At 42.2% G+C, this 17,991-nt stretch overlaps 1 protein-coding gene across 1 annotated transcript; it reads right to left on the reverse strand.

Moving 5' to 3' along the window:
* Window positions 1–1,813: 1,813 nt before the first annotated feature.
* LOC125519677 (protein EXORDIUM-like 2) lies at window positions 1,814–3,113 on the reverse strand. Its single transcript, XM_048684407.1, has one exon. The coding sequence runs from the start codon at window positions 3,022–3,024 to the stop codon at window positions 2,065–2,067; it is 960 nt and encodes a 319-aa protein (XP_048540364.1). The 5' UTR covers window positions 3,025–3,113; the 3' UTR covers window positions 1,814–2,064.
* Window positions 3,114–17,991: the final 14,878 nt, after the last annotated feature.

The following is a 17,991-nucleotide window of genomic DNA, read 5'->3' on the forward strand; positions in this document are numbered from 1 at the left end:
AGGAAAAATGACAAAGGCCAAAAAAGGATAAAAATACTCATCTAAAACTTGAAAATGCATATAGAGAAATAAAAAGAACAAAATCTAAAGGGGCCGCCCTAATGCAACACCTGGCGGCGGCTGGGCGCACTCGCATTCGAAGAAAGTGACCCTTGCGGGTAACCTTGGATACGTGCTCCAGCCAGTACACTTTGGCGTGTAGGCCTAAGTGTACCCCTCTCGTGCACATGTCCTCAGTATGGTTCGACCCTTGGTGGATTTTCTCCCACCGGTTTTTAGAAAGTTCTAGAATCTTAACTTACCTAGAATTTTTCTTTTTCTTTGTTTTTCCTTCTGGTTTTTTCTTTCTTTTATTTTTGGCCCATTCTTTTCATTTTTTATGTACTTTTTATTTTATTTTTCTTTCTTTTTTCCTTTTGTTATTTTATGAACATCTTTTAAATTCATAAACAATTTTAGAAATCATGGTTTTTTTTGAAATAATGAACAATTTACTTTTTCTTTTCCTTTTTTCATTTTGCATACATCTTTCAAATTATTGACCACTTTTTAAAATCATGAACATTTTTCTAATATGGGAACATTTTTCGAAGTCATGAACATCTTGACATGTGTGAACATTTTTCTTATTCCTAAACATTTTTCAAATTCGCAAACATTTGCTAAAACGGCTGATCATCTTTTGAATCGATGAGTATTTTGGGAACACATTTTGAAATTCTCGGACGTTATTTTTTTACTTTTGACGAACTTTTTTTGAAATGTATGAATATTTTTTGTATCAATGATTTATTTTTAGAAATTCTGGGCGAAACACAACCCTATTTGGTGCCCAGCTAATCTTGCAAGTCAGCGCCAGTGCGCAAAGGCACCGTATAGGAGGTCTCCGAAACAAAGTAAACGAGCCGGTCCATTTGTAGTTAGGACAGGTGACTACAATACCTATTTTTTAGAGAGAATGTCGTGCTTTATTCATCAAGGATAATTACAAGAGAGTCCTCACGGATACAACTGGGGTTACATAAAATATAGAGTAACTAGAGGGTTCCTGACCAAATTTGGGAACCCTCTAGAAGTTTCCTAACCCGGTTTTTCTCTTTATGTGATTTTCTTTACTTTTTTTCCTTTTTCTATTTTTTATTTTAAAAAACTCAAAAATTTGAAAAGATGTTTAAAAAACGTTCACATTTGAAAAAAGAACTTAAAAATTATTTTTGTTTTAAAATTTTGCTCAAAAATTCAATAACTATACTTGTTTTAAAAAATGTTTGGGAACTTTAAACATCGTTCTGAATTTTAAAACGGTCCCGTGTTCAAAATTATGTTGAAAAATTCAAAAAATGATTGCATTTTCAGAAAATATTCATAATTTCAAAAGTTATCCTTGTTTTAAAAATGTTCATAATTACATGACAAAAGATCGTGCGATTAACTAAGGATCAGTCAGCTGAATCCAATGCTTTTCTATCTTATATATCTGATATTACGAAGGAAAATCATAGACAACACAGAGGAAGGAGGACTTCGATACTCCCTTCGTTTCAAATTATTTATCGCAGGAATGAATGTATCTAGACGTATTTTAGTTCTAGATACATCCATTTGTATCTATTTTTTGGACAAGTAATTTTAGACGAAGGGAGTACAAAACGATATGTAAAAAGTTACATTGGAAATCATATCGATCGTCTTCTTCCTTCGATAGTTCGCCGTCCACTCGGGCATGAACTTGTGAAGTTTGGATTTTTAATCGCCTCTCTATCAAAGACAATAGCACCAGCAGCAACATCCAGTGTGTCCAGAAGCTCCCCCGAAAATAAACATGCATGGAAAGTCATTGATACTCGCATACTGCGATGCATGACAACTCACACGGAGTACAATACAACCTCTGCTGCTTCGGAAAACACATTGCAACGGGTACGGATCAAACAAGTAAATGCAACAAAGTGAACTACACTACTACAATGGACTGAAAAATAAATGGAGGAGGGCATTTATTTCTCCTCCGGATCTCATGCAGCGAGAGTGCGAGACCATCCAGTTTGCCTGCTCCCACGGCGTCTACACCAGCGTCCTGCACTGCGACGTGGTCGGGTCCCACAGCGCCGGCAGCAGGTACTTCCTCCCGCTCAGCCCGACGGCGTTGTAGCTCGCGCCGGTGGCCCGGTCCACGAGCAGCCTCCCCGTGTAGCCGGGGTAGGCGCCGCTCCCGAAGATGCCGGCGCACGCCGTGGCGGCCTCCGGCCCGGCGCCGTCTGCATCATTGCCCTGGTAGTACCCGTCGCCGTAGGGGTTGGTCACCGTGCCGGCGAGGAGCGCGGCGAGGCTGATCACCATGCCGTCCGTTCCCACGTCGCCGCTGGGCGGCACGAGCGGCGGGGCCTGGGGCCCGTACGACGGCCGGTGGAACGGCCACGCGCACTGGCCGGGGCACTGCTGGGCCGGGTTGCCCACCCACAGGTACGCGTACCTCGCCCTGCCGTGCGCGCCGGCGGTGGCGTGGTCGTGGGCGCCGCACCGGGACATGCAGAAGGGCGCCACGAGGACGTCGGGCGCCGTGAGCACGGCGGTGATGGCGCCGCGGTGGTGCCCCGCGCCCCTCGCCAGCGCCGTGACGTTCTCCAGCGAGAGGGACCGGCCCAGCGACATGCGCTCGTCGAGGAGCTCCCGGCCGAGCCTCAGCCGCGCGCCACCGCCGCGGTACAGCGAGACGGTGCGCCACCAGGACGCCACGGACGGCTCGGCGGCGCCGCGCGGGGCCGGCGCCGAGACCGACCGCACGAAGTCGGCGACGACGGCGCGCTGCGCCGGTGCGAAGCGGCCGTAGTAGAGGACGTTGACCTTGACCGTGAGGTTCCCCGTGAGCAGCGCGCCGCCGTGGTCCCGGAGCACGATCGGGTCGGGCTTCACCAGGAACAGCGTCCGCGGGCTGTACGCCGCGCACCGCGGCGCCGCGGCGGCGACGAGGAGGGAGAAGAGGCAGAGCAGTGGCAGCAACGACGCCGTCTTGCGGTCGCCCATGGCGTGCAGGATCAACGATCGAGCTGGTTCTGGCTGTGGCTGACTGGCTGTGACTCGTGGTGTGCTTGGCTGCTTGCTGACTTGTGTGCGCTTGATGAGGTTGTCGATCTATCAGGGTCTGCCGGGGGGCTTAAATAGCAGCCCGGAGCGTATGGGGCGTAAAGACGACGACGTGAATACGTGACGGTGTGTGTGGGGGGCTTTGGCGCGTCAAAGGAGTTGAAGAAACCCATGGCAGGCGCGTGCATTCGTCCGGTTCCGCGGTTCTGGGTTTGAGTTCGTTGTTCGGGGAATGTCTGTGCCACTTGGGTACCAACGTGTCCGCAACAATTTTCTTTGCTGATTTACGAGCTTTCGAAGGTGGATTGAGATATACTACTACCATCGGTGCAGAAGTGGCTTTGTTGTTACTAGTACATGCAATGCACGTTTTTTTTCTTTCTTTGAACACTACGTGTAATGCACGTTAATATTTGGAAGAAGGTTAATTGCACGTTCATATTAGGTAGGATACCAATTATGCGTTAATTTACTCACAAAAAAAAATTATGCACTAATTTTGTGATTAGCATAGAGGTTGATATTTAGGATGATATTACTTTCATGCTAAATATGTTGAATACTCACCATTCGAGCAATCTAGATTGTTGGATTGTAATGATTTTATGGCTGAGGTTAACTGGATCCGTCCTTTTGGGTCTTTTCGTATTAACCAGTAAATGTGTACGCCGAATCCACGTTGTAATACGTATTAGAGAGGAAATTAATTGCATATTTATATTAGGTAGGATATTATTTACGTGTTAATTACATGATTATCATAGACTTTGATATTTGGCAAGATATTAATTGCATGCTAAACATGCTGAGTGCTCACCATTGAAGTAATCTAGGTCGTTGGATTCATGATTTGATGGCCGATAATAATTGGATCTACCCCTTTCAGACATTTTATATTGGTAGGGATAAATATAGATATAGATTATATTGATATATGTACAAATATAGATATAGATGTAGATAAAGATTCATTCAAAGCTAGCTTGAAAAAGAAAAAAAGCACAGAAGGAAATATCTATATACAAAAGATATGAACCAACCCAACATAAGTTATGTAGGGAGTTAGGGCATCTACAACCGGAGCAGGCAAAAGTGAGCCCCAAAATATCCGCATACGCTTTTAAGTGCGTTCGCGGACAATGACAGGTCACCTTTCAAATGTCCGTGTGCACAATTGTCTCCCTCACTTAGCAAATCTTCAAATCCATACAGTGTTATGCAATGTTAAAATAACACACATAGTTCATCTAGATCAACACACATAGCATAGGGGAGTTCATATATGACATCAGACTATCAAAAATCGGCATGTTCTACTAGCTATGAATTATATGGCTATCGAGAAAGTTCCCGACGGATCCCTTGCCCTTGTCATCTTCATCACGGAAATAACGGTCGAAGACGTAATATGGATCGAGCCAGATCTCCTCACTGGCAAAACTGTCCAATCCGTCACCCGTCCTCCTCCTCCTTTTCCACCTCTTCTTGTCACATTTGCTAAGGATTTAACCTGAGTGTAGATTTTATTAATGAAGATTAATTTCACAAGGACCTTTTCCATTTGCCTCTGTATAGACGTGCTCATTAGGAATTTATTCAAATGGAGCACCTTTGTGCAAAGGTTTTAACAGAAGAACACATGCACTTGACTGATACCTGGAGTTACATTTGGGTTATTGATAATTTTCTTTCCATAGGGCCTACAAAGTATTGATTGATTCTCAACCCTGCCCCCTCATTTTAACTGAATTTGGAAGAGTTCTTGTCAATCTAAACTTGAACTATTCTTTTGGTTGATTCTGCATGACAGACTTAACATAAGTTTGCTGAGGAGGAACCAATTTGTGCTTCCGAGTTACAACTGTGCCACTCTACAATGCCCACAAGAGGAAACCCTCCTCATATGTTTTGGGATTGTATATTTGCTCAAATGTGTTGGAATTTTGTCAGCCCTAGTAGAAGACAAAACCTATCAACCTTTAAGGCTTTTGCTCATCTTAGAAGCAAGTTCAATGTACCTTTTTTGATGGAGATTATCACCATTGCATTATGGGTTATCTAAATGATCAGTCATAGCTTTCCTGCGGAGGTTAAGAATTAAGAAGAAATATGGTCTAGCCTTCAATTCTTTATTTTTTTTGCGAACAAGCCCTCAAATCTATTAAGAAGCCCAACCAATTACAATTAGCACCCCACAAAGAAGAAAATTACAATGAAGACCCCAGGGAGCCACACAGGCTATCTCACTGAAATGAGTCGCTGCACGCCGCGGCGTCGCGGCTCCGCATATTCGCCGGCGATCCTCCATGGTAGAAGGGAAGTCAACAATCTTAGGCCCCAAGGACCAACACCCCATGATGACCCACAAGTATAGGGGATCTATCATAGTCCTTTCGATAAGTAAGAGTGTCGAACCCAACGAGGAGCAGAAGGAAATGATAAGCGGTTTTTAGCAAGGTATTCTCCGCAAGCACTGAAAATATAGGTAACAGATAGTTTTGTGATAAGATAATTTGTAACGAGCAACAAGTAACAAAAGTAAAGAAAGTGCAGCAAGGTGGCCCAGTCCTTTTTGTAGCAAAGGACAAGCCTGGACAAATTCTTATATAGAGAAAAGCGCTCCCGAGGACATATGGGAATTATCGTCAAGCTAGGTTTCATCACGATCATATGATTCGCGTTCGGTACTTTGATAATCTGATATGTGGGTGGACCGGTGCTTGGGTGTTGTCCTTACTTGGACAAGCATCCCACTTATGATTAACCTCTATTGCAAGCATCCGCAACTACAACAAAAGTATTAAGGTAAACCTAACCATAGCATGAAACATATGGATCCAAATCAGCCCCTTATGAAGCAACGCATAAACTAGGGTTTAAGTTTCTGTCACTCTAGCAACCCATCATCTACTTATTACTTCCCAATGCCTTCCTCTAGGCCCAAATAATGGTGACGTGTCATGTAGTCGACATTCACATAACACCACTAGAGGAGAGACAACATACATCTCATCAAAATATCGAACGAATACCAAATTCACATGACCACTAATAGCAAGACTTCTCCCATGTCCTCAGGAACAAACATAACTACTCACAAAGCATATTCCTGTTCATAATCAGAGGGGTATTAATGTGCATATAGGATCTGAACATATGATCTTCCACCAAATAAACCAACTAGCATCAACTACAAGGAGTAATTAACACTACTAGCAACCCACAGGTACCAATCTCAGACTTAGAGACAAGAATTGGATACAAGAGATGAACTAGGGTTTGAGAAGAGATGGTGCTGGTGAAGATGTTGATGGAGATTGACCCCATCCCGATAAGAGGATCGTTGGTGATGACGATGGCGATGATTTCCACCTCCCGGAGGGAAGTTTCCCCGGCAGAACAGCTCCGCCGGAGCCCTAGATTGGTTCCGCCTCGTGGCGGCGGAGTCTTGTCCCGAAAGCTGGCTTATGATTTTTTTCTCACCAAAAGACTCCATATAGCAGAAGATGGGCATCGGAGGGCCACCAGGGGGGCCACGAGGCAGGGGGGCGCGCCCCCACCCTCGTGGGCAGGGTGTGGCCCCCCTCCGGAACTTCTTGCGCTCGGTATTTTTTATATATTCTGAAAATGACTTCCGTGAAGTTTCAGGACTTTTGGAGCTGTGCAGAATAGGTCTCTAATATTTGCTCCTTTTCCATCCCAGAATCCCAGCTGCCGGCATTCTCCCTCTTTATGTAAACCTTGTAAAATAAGAGAGAATAGGCATGAGTATTGTGACATAATGTGTAATAACAGCCCATAATGCAATAAATATCGATATAAAAGCATGATGCAAAATGGACGTATCAACTCCCCCAAGCTTAGACCTCGCTTGTCCTCAAGCGAAAGCCGAAATCGAAAGATATGTGCACATGTTTAGAGATAGAGGTGTCGATAAAAATAAAATACGGACATGAGGGCATCATGATCATTCTTAGAACAACAACTTATATAATTCTTGTCATATGATCTCTTATGCTAGAGTAATAATTTAATCACAATTTCAAGTATGAATCATAAACTTCATTAAAAACTAACAAACTATAATCTCAGTCATTGGAGCAATTGCAATTTATCATAACATAAGAAAGAGTCAATATAAGAGCTTTTCAGCAAGTCCACATACTCAACTATCATATAGTCTTTCACAATTGCTAACACTCGCGCAATACTTATGGGTATGGAGTTTTAATCGGACACAGAGAAAGATAGGGGCTTATAGTTTTGCCTCCCAACGTTTTACCTCAAGGGTAATGTCAACAATAATAGTTCATGAAAACTCACATCCAGTTAGCCATATATACCAGGATCTTTTCAACATGTTGTGCTTGCCAAAAGATAAAATGTAAAAAAGGAAAGGTGAAGATCACCATGACTCTTATGCAAGGTAGGAGATAAAATTAAAAGATAGGCCCTTCGCAGAGGGAAGCAGAGGTTGTCATGCGCTTTTATGGTTGGATGCACAAAATCTTAATGCAAAAGAACATCACTTTATATTGCCACTTGTGATATGGACCTTTATTATGCAGTCTGTCGCTTTTATTTCTTCCATATCACACGATCGTATAAAGCTTATTTTCTCCCACACTAATAAGTCATACATATTTAGAGAGCAATTTTTATTGCTTGCATCGATGACAACTTACTTGGAGGATCTTACTCAATCCATAGGTAGATATGGTGGACTCTCATGGCAAAACTGGTTTAAGGGTGTTTGGAAGCACAAGTAGTATCTCTACTTGGTGCAAAGAATTTGGCTAGCATGAGGGAAAGACAAGCTCAATCATGTTGGATGATCCATGACAATATAATTTATCTCAGATGTAAGAAAACATAACCCATTACGTTGTCTTCCTTGTCCAACGTCAACTCTTTAGCATGTCATATTTTAATGAGTGCTCACAATCATAAAAGATGTCTGAGATAGTATATTTGTATGTGAAGACCTCTCTTTCTTTATTACTTCCTAATTGCAACTATGACCAAAACTATGTTTGTCAACTCTCAACAACTTTTATTCATCATACTTTTTATTTGTGAGCTCATTACTCTCCATAAGATCTATATGATCTCTTTGTTTCTTTTTATTTCTTTCTCTTTTATTTTATTCCCTCAAGATCATGGCAAAATAATCAAGCCCTTGACTCAAGCCCTTGACTCAACACTAATCTTTATTATATAGCTCACGGACTCGATTACATAGAAGGATCATAAAGCAAAACTCACAACTAGATCATACTAAAACTTTATTCTACTAGATCAAGATATTATCAAAATGATTGAACTAAGAAAACGGTAAAGATAAAAGTGATGGTGATACGATACCGGGGCACTCTCCCAAGCTTGGCAGTTGCCAAGGGGAGTGTCCATACTAGATACTCAGTTCTTCTTTGTTGGTGAAGAAGGTGATAGTTTTGTTGATGGCGTAGGCTTCTTCCTTAATTTGTGCTTGAGGACAGAATTTTGGTCCCTTAGGTCCTCAATCTCCTGCTCCAGGCTTAGTATCTTTTTGCATAGTTCTTGCTTGTTTTCCCGCAAGAGGCGAAAAGGGATAAACTCGATCTTAGGTTTCTTTACTCTATCCGGGAGGCTTGACTTTTTGAACTCCACATGCATGTCCCCAGGTTGAGGTAATGGGACTTCATCTTCTTCTGAGCTCGTCTCCTCCCTTCCCTTGGGTTCATAGTCCTCTTCTTCTTCCGTAGTCCAACCATAATGCTCCACATCCCCATAGACCTTAGGATCTGCGAGGTAGTCAGCCACATAGCTTTCTCCTTCCGACTCCTGGGACGACATGTTGTTCTAATCTGCAGCAGGACAGCTCAAAACAAAGACAGGAGATATTTGCATGATACATGAGTCAAAACCTCTAGGAGATTATATAATGAATTTTTACTGACAAAAATACGTAACGTGTAAGAAAACGGAGTCCGGAGAGCGCACGAGGTGCCCACGAGGCATGGGGCGCACCCAGGGGGTAGGGCGCGCCCTCCACCCTCGTGGAGCCCTCGTGTCCTTCCCGGACTGCTTCTTATTTTTCTTTTTTCTAAATATTCCAAAATGGAAGAAAATTGCCATTAGAACTGTTTTGGAGTTGGTTTACTTACCGTACCACATACCTATTCCTTTTCGGAGTCTGAAACGTTTCGGAAAGTGTCCCTTATGTATTCCTTCGGGGTTACGGTTTCAATAACATTGGTTTCAACATTTATAGGATTACCTGAGATATAATGTTTAATTCTTTGACCGTTCACCACCTTCGGATTTGTGCCTTTGAAGTTGTTGATTTTTATGGCACCGGAATGATAGACCTCCTCGATAACATAAGGACCTTTCCGTTTAGAGAGAAGTTTTCCTGCAAAAATCTTAAACGAGAGTTGTATAGCAATACATAGTCACCTACATTAAACTCACGCTTTTGTATCCTTTTGTCATGCCATCTTTTAACTTTTTCTTTAAACAATTTGGCATTCTCATAGGCTTGGGTTCTCCATTCATCAAGTGAGCTAATGTCAAATAACCTCTTCTCACCGGCAAGTTTGAAATCATAATTGAGCTCTTTAATAGTCCATTATGCCTTATGTTCTAGTTCGAGAGGTAAGTGACATGCTTTTCCATAAACCATTTTATACGGAGACATACCCATAGGATTTTTATACGCAGTTCTATAGGCCCATAATGCATCATCAAGTTTCTTAGACCAATTCTTTCTAGATCTATTAATAGTCTTTTGCAAAATTAATTTGAGTTCTCTATTACTCAATTCTACTTGACCACTAGATTGTGGGTGATAAGGAGATGCAATTCTATGATTAACATCATATTTAGCAAGCATTTTACGGAAAGCACCATGAATAAAATGTGAACCACCATTAGTCATTAAATATCTAGGGACTCCAAACCTTGGAAAAATAACTTCTTTAAGCATCTTAATAGAGGTGTTATGATCAGCACTACTAGTTGGAATAGCTTCTACCCACTTAGTAACGTAATCAAAAGCAACTAAAATATGTGTGTATCCATTGGAGGCAGGAAAAGGTCCCATATAATCAAAGCCCCAAACATCAAATGGTTCAATAACAAGTGAATAATCCATAGGCATTTCTTGACGTCTACTAATATTACCAATTCTTTGACATTCATCACAAGATACAACAAACTTACGGGCATCCTTGAAGAGAGTAGGCCAATAAAAACCGGATTGCAATACCTTATGTGCAGTTCTATCTCCAGCATGGTGTCCTCCATAAGCTTTGGAGTGACACTTCCGTAGGATCTGTTCCTGTTCATGCTCAGGTACACAACGTCTAATAACACCATCTACTCCTTCTTTATAAAGATGTGGGTCATCCCAAAAGTAATGTATCAAATCATAGAAAAACTTTTTCTTTTGCTGGTATGTGAAACTAGGTGGTATAAATTTAGCAACAATATAATCAGCATACCATGGAGCAGTACGAGAAGCATTTATGACATTTAATTGTTCATCAGGAAAGCTATCATCAATAGGCAGTGCGTCATCAAGAACATTCTCTAGCCTAGACAAGTTGTCTGCAACGGGGTTCTCAGCTCCCTTTCTATCAATAATATGCAAATCAAATTCTTGTAGCAAGAGAACCCATCTAATGAGTCTAGGTTTAGCATCTTTCTTTTCCATAAGATATTTAATAGCAGCATGATCCGTGTGAATAGTTACTTTAGAATCAACAATATAAGGTCTGAACTTATCACAAGCAAATACAACTGCTAAGAATTCTTTTTCAGTAGTAGCATAATTTCTCTGAGCATTGTCTAGAGTTTTACTAGCATATTGAATAACATTTAATTTCTTATCAACTCTTTGCCCTAGAACAGCACCTATAGCATAATCACTAGCGTCACACATAATTTCAAAGGGTAAATTCCAATCAGGTGGCTGAACAATAGGTATAGAGATCAATGCTCTCTTAAGTATTTCAAATGCTTCTACGCAATCATCATAAAAAACAAATGGTATATCTTTTTGTAATAAATTAGTCAGAGGTCGACAATTTTTTTGAGAAGTCCTTAATGAACCTCCTATAAAAACCGGCGTGACCAAGGAAACTTCTTATACCTTTGATGTCCTTGGGACATGGCATCTTTTCAATAGCATCAACCTTAGCTTTATCAACTTCAATACCTCTTTCAAAAACTTTATGCCCCAAGACAATACCTTCATTAACCATAAAGTGGCACTTCTCCCAATTCAAGACAAGGTTAGTTTCTTCACATCTCTGCAAAACTCGATCAAGGTTGCTTAAGCAATCATCAAAAGAGGATCCATAGACGAAGAAATCATCCATGAAAACCTCACAAATCTTTTCACAAAAGTCAGAGAATATAGCCATCATGCATCTTTGAAAGGTAGCAGGTGCATTACATAAACCAAAAGGCATACGTCTATAAGGAAAAGTACCGAACGGGCAAGTAAAAGTGGTATTAGATTGATCATCAGCTGACACATATATTTGAGAGAAACCAGAAAAACCATCTAGAAAGCAAAATGTGTATGTTTGGATAATCTTTCTAGAATTTGATCAATAAAAGGTAAGGGCTAATGATCTTTTTTAGTAGCCTTATTTAATTTGCGGAAATCAATTACCATCCTATAACCTGTAATAAGTCTTTGTTGAATCAATTCATCTTTATCATTAGGAACGACAGTAATACCTCCCTTTTTAGGGACACAATGGACAGGACTTACCCACTGACTATCAGCAATGGGATAAATTGTACGTGCCTCAAGGAGCTTTAGTATTTCCTTTCTTACCACTTCTTTCATCTTAGGATTCAGTCGTTGGTGATCACGAACTAGTTTGGCGTCTTTCTCCAAATTTATTTTGTGTTGACATAGTGTGGGACTAATGCCCTTAAGATCATCGAGAGTATATCCAATAGCAGCACGGTGCTTCTTCAGAGTTTTCAATAATCTCTCTTCTTCATGCTCTGAAAGGTTAGCACTAATAATAACAGGATATATCTTTTTCTCATCAAGTTAGGCATATTTAAGAGTATCAGGTAACGGTTTGAGATCAAACACGAGATCACCCTTGGGTGGAGGAGGATCCCCTAGGATTTCAACAGGCAAATTGTGTTTCAGGATGGGTTCTTGTTTAAAGAATACTTCATCTATTTCCCTTCTTTCATTCATAAACATATCATTTTCATGGTCTAGCAAATATTGTTCTAAAGGATCACTAGGAGGTACGGCAATAGAAGCAAGACCAATAATTTTATCTTTACTAAGCAATTCCTCTTCACGGTGTTGTCTACAAAATTTGGAAAAGTTGAACTCGTGAGACATATCACCTAAACCAATAGTAATAACATCCTTGTTGCAGTCTACCCTAGCATTAACAGTGTTTAAGAAGGGTCTACCAAATATAATGGGACAAAAGCTATCTTGTGGGGAACCAAGAACAAGAAAATCAGCAGGATATTTAGTTTTCCCACACAAGACTTTAACATCTCTAACAATTCCCATTGGTGAAATAGTATCTCTATTAGCTAGTTTAATGGTGACATCAATATCTTCTAACTCGACAGGTGCAATATCATGCATAATTTCTCTGTATAGGTCAATAGGTATTGCACTAGCACTAGCACCCATATCACACAAGCCATGATAACAATGATCTCCTATTTTAACAGAAATAACGGGCATGCCTACCACAGGTCTATGTTTATCTTTAGCATAAGGTTTAGCAATTCTAGCAGTTTCATCACAGAAATAAATAACATGCCCATCAATATTACCAACCAAGAGATCTTTAACAATAGCAATATTAGGTTCAACTTTAACTTGCTCAGGAGATGTATAAGTTCTAATATTGCTTTTACGAACCATAGTTGAAGCTTTAGCATGATCTTTTATCCTAACAGGAAAAGGTGGTTTCTCAACATAAGCAGTAGGAACAATAGGATCATTATAAGTGACAGTCTTTTCTTCAACTTTAATAGGTGCAACTACTTTTACTTCTATGGGAGGATGATATTTAAACCACTTCTCCCTAGGGAGATCAACATGAGTAGCAAAAGATTCACAGAAAGAAGCTACTATCTCAGAGTCAAGTCCATATTTAGTGCTAAATTTACGGAAAAAATCGGTATCCATAAAAGATTTAACACAATCAAACTTAGGTGTCATACCTAACTCCTTACCTTCGTCGAGGTCCCAATCTTCAGAGTTGCATTTAATTCTTTCCAATAAATCCCATTTGAATTCAATAGTCTTCATCATAAAAGAGCCAGCACAAGAAGTATCGAGCATGGTGCGATTGTTATCAGAAAGCCGAGCATATAAATTTTGAATAATATTTCTCTTGGAAGCTCATGATTGGGGCATGAATATAACATTGATTTAAGCCTCCCCCAAGCTTGAGCGATGCTTTCTCCTCCGCGAGGCCAAAAATTATATATATAATTGCGATCATGATGAACAAGATGCATAGGATAAAACTTCTGATGAAATTCCAATTTCAATCATTTGTAGTTCCATGATCCCATATCATCACATAGCCTATACCATGTCAATGCATCTCCCTTCAAAGATAAAGGGAAGACCTTCTTCTTAATAACATCATCAGGCACACCTGCAAGCTTAAATAATCCACAAACTTCATCCACATGTATTAGGTGCTCATCAGGATGCATTGTTCCGTCTCCTGCAAAAGGATTAGCTAGCAGTTTTTCTATCATACACGAAGGAATATCAAAGTAGACATTTTCATTTTCAGTAGGTTCAATAGGTTGAGGAGCAACTCTTTGCTCTTCTGGTCGGGGTGAAGATACCCTGAACAAGCCCCTCAAAGGATTATGTTCCATAGTAACAAGTGACAGTAAATTTCAGCACACTATATAAATTTTTCCTTACCAAATTCCACCTACCAAAGGCGCTTTACTCCCCGGCAACGATGCCAGAAAAGAGTCTTGATGACCCACAAGTATAGGGGATCTATCGTAGTCCTTTCGATAAGTAAGAATGTCGAACCCAACGAGGAGCAGAAGGAAATGATAAGCGGTTTTCAGCAAGGTATTCTCTGCAAGCACTGAAATTATAAGTAACAGATAGTTTTGTGATAAGATAATTTGTAACGAGCAAAAAGTAACAAAAGTAAATAAAGTGCAGAAAGGTGGCCCAATCCTTTTTGTAGAAAAGGACAAGCCTGGACAAATTCTTATATAGAGAAAAGCGCTCCCGAGGACATATGGTAATTATCGTCAAGTTAGGTTTCATCACGATCATATGATTCGCTTTCGGTACTTTGATAATCTGATATGTGGGTGGACCGGTGCTTGGGTGCTGTCCTTACTTGGACAAGCATACCACTTATGACTAACCTCTATTGTAAGCATCCGCAACTACAACAAAAGTATTAAGGTAAACCTAACCATAGCATGAAACATATGGATCCAAATCAGCCCCTTACGAAGCAACGCATAAACTAGGGTTTAAGCTTCTGTCACTCTAGCAACCCATCATCTATTTATTACTTCCCAATGCCTTCCTCTAGGCCCAAATAATGGTGAAGTGTCATGTAGTCGACGTTCACATAACACCACTAGAGGAGAGACAACATACATCTCATCAAAATATCGAACGAATACCAAATTCACATGACCACTAATAGCAAGACTTCTCCCATGTCCTCAGGAACAAACGTAACTACTCACAAAGCATATTCATGTTCATAATCAGAGGGGTATTAATGTGCATATAGGATCTGAACATATGATCTTCCACCAAATAAACCAACTAGCATCAACTACAAGGAGTAATTAACACTACTAGCAACCCACAGGTACCAATCCCGTACTTAGAGACAAGAATTGGATACAAGAGATGAACTAGGGTTTGAGAAGAGATGGTGCTGGTGAAGATGTTGATGGAGATTAACCCCCTCCCGATGAGAGGATCATTGGTGATGACGATGGCGATGATTTCCCCCTCCCGGAGGGAAGTTTCCCCGGCAGAACAGCTCCGCCAGAGCCCTAGATTGGTTCCGCCAAGGTTTCGCCTCGTGGCGACGGAGTCTCGTCCTGAAAGCTGGCTTATGATTTTTTTCTCATCGAAAGACTCCATATAGCAGAAGATGGGCATCAGAGGGCCACCAGGGGGGCCACGAGGCAGGGGGGCGTGCCCAGGGGGGTAGGGCGCGCCCCCACCCTCGTGGGCAGGGTGTGGCCCCCCTCCGGAACTTCTTGCGCTCAGTATTTTTTATATATTCTGAAAATGACTTCCGTGAAGTTTTAGGACTTTTGGAGATGTGCATAATAGGTCTCTAATATTTGCTCCTTTTCCAGCCCAGAATCCCACCTGTCGGCATTCTCCCTCTTTATGTAAACCTTGTAAAATAAGAGAGAATAGACATAAGTATTGTGACATAATGTGTAATAACAGCCCATAATGCAATAAATATCGATATAAAAGCATGATGCTAAATGGACGTATCACCCCATGAACCAGCCGTCACCGGCCAAGCCTCGATTAGATCCGAACGCCCAAAACTCCTATACACGCAGCCGCACTAGCCGGCGCCAACCCCCATAGCACCGCCGCACCACCCCTAGAACCTCCACAACAAAGCCAGAGCCCACCTCGCTGAGATGAAGAAGAAGACATGGGACAAAAACTCACCAAGCAGATCGCTGCCTCCGTCGCACTAAGCATGGCCCGAGCACCAAGACTCACCTTCAACAAATCCGAGAACACACAACTCCAGCCACTCGCCAACTCCACCCAATGCTTTACTGGGAAGGGAATCGAGTGATGGCACACTTATTCCAAATGGACACCATCATCCCCAACTCAACGGCGTTGCCAAGACCACTAGCCCTACTATCTACACGATGGGGCCCTAGATCCGGGTTCCATCGCTCTCCTGTCGCCGGAGCAGCAAACGTAGAGGGAGAGAACCATTGGTCTGGCCGGCAGTGGACTAAGGGAACGAGGTTGCCTCCTTTTCGCGCCATCGCAACAGACCTAGGAACCATTTCATTCTTACTTCCCCACATGCCTAGCCTTCAATTCTTGGCTTACTAGAGTAGGCTGTCTGAATAGTTTTCTTTCTTGCCTCGTTGTTTCTTTATCTTTTGTTTTCTCTTCTGCCTTTGGCTTTCTCAAGCCTTTGTACATATACTTTTTTGCTTTTATTAATAAAATTTAAAAATTATAGTGGGCTTTTCTTCCACTATTCCTCTTAAAAAGAAATACATGTGCAACCTGAAAGTTCACCTAAAAACCAAGGCTTTTGATTGATATCTTTACAAGGGGTCATGTTGAGACGGCTACCAGGTCGCACTGCAGCTAGCCCACTCAACCCCAACACCTTCCTCCTAGCCCCCTCCCTCCCGGCCATTGTCGGTGGCCGCTCCGGCCCTGGCGCACACCCTCCCATCAGCCCTACCATCCAACTCCTACCACCAACCAAGATCATGTCACTCGCAGATCTCAACTTTGACCGAGGCCAAGATTTTGCCTCGGAAGTATGGAGAAAGTGGGGAGTTCCTATCAACTATGAAGAAGGATCGGATCAAGAGGAATTCCTTCTGGTCGCCAAATTCACTCGCTCGCACATTAGACTCACTGAGGAATCAATAAGTACTATTCTCCTAGCATGTTTTGGAGGAAGAGCCTCTGTATTCAAAGTCAAGCTGCTACATAATTGGTCTTTCAAATTCTCGGTTTTGTCCAAAGAAGTGGGTTTCTCCATCATCAAGGGAGGTAACATCAATCTGCCTCTGCTCAATGTGAATTTCCTTCTTTGGGGGAATGGGGGACCAAACTCTTGTTGGGAGCTTGATCAATATCTTCAAGATAAAGAGGATGAATGGACTCATGTTTTCAGTAGACACCCAAGGGAATCTTACATGCAAGCTCTTAGATCTCCTGCCAACTACGCCCCACAGATCTCACCTATTCCTAGATCAGATGTTGTTCATCATCCAAATTCAAATGGGGCACCATCATCGGGTAATCAAGGCCCTAATTCCGACAGCAATGGTCATAATGGTCGCTCAATGGGGCACACAACGGAGCGGGAACATCGCCTATTCAAATCAATAAAGTGGCCTTTTGTGTTCACTGTCTCGAGTCTGGTCACTCTCGGCCCACTTGTAAAAACAGAATCAAATGCCATGCTTGCAAGAAAGAGGGCCATATCACCAAAGATTGCTTCTCCAAGGCCCAACCCACTCGATCGACTGAACCCACCCCGCTCAGTGCCCAATTCAGCCGCCCACCACAATCGTTTCACATTCCAAGGCAAGCCGCCACTGTTCCTGCGGATGGGATGGCAAGGGTAGTAAATCAGCTGACTGGTCAAGGCAATCCTGTTAATCCCCCACTACACCTTCCCGAGTTGGCAGCGTAATTTACTCCACCTCTCCATATTTCGCCTCTCAGCTTCTCCAAGCTGCTGTCTTTCTCAACTCTGACACAAATCATCGCACGCCGCCGGCCATCCCCGCACGCACCTCGCAGTCCATCATCTCCTCTACCATGGCCACCTTCCCTTTTGATCCCACCCCTTCCTTCCCCCAAATCACCATAGCAACGAGATAGCTGGCCATTCGGCCAGGGTGCAGGTAATGTCAGCTTCGCCTCCACCCTTGCATGAAGACTGGGTGATTGTGTCGATTGTGCCGATGCCCAACCTTCCAGTGCAGTTCAACACCGTGCGCGAGGTACTTTCTGACTTCTTCACCGACAGGAGATTGGGGTTTTCAGAGATCGTCCCTTGCCCATTCGGTCAGTCTTATGTTAAGATGAATAGCATTTTCGATCGGGATGATCTAGTTTCCAATAGCCCACACTTGTTCACTGATGTTCATGTCATCTTTGAAAGA

This window comes from Triticum urartu, chromosome 7, assembly GCF_003073215.2.
Source record: "Triticum urartu cultivar G1812 chromosome 7, Tu2.1, whole genome shotgun sequence".
Taxonomy (NCBI): domain Eukaryota; kingdom Viridiplantae; phylum Streptophyta; class Magnoliopsida; order Poales; family Poaceae; genus Triticum; species Triticum urartu.

Excerpts from the sequence above, each read along its gene's own strand:
- LOC125519677 (XM_048684407.1), bottom strand. The coding sequence starts at position 3,024 with ATGGGCGACCGCAAGACGGCGTCGTTGCTGCCACTGCTCTGCCTCTTC.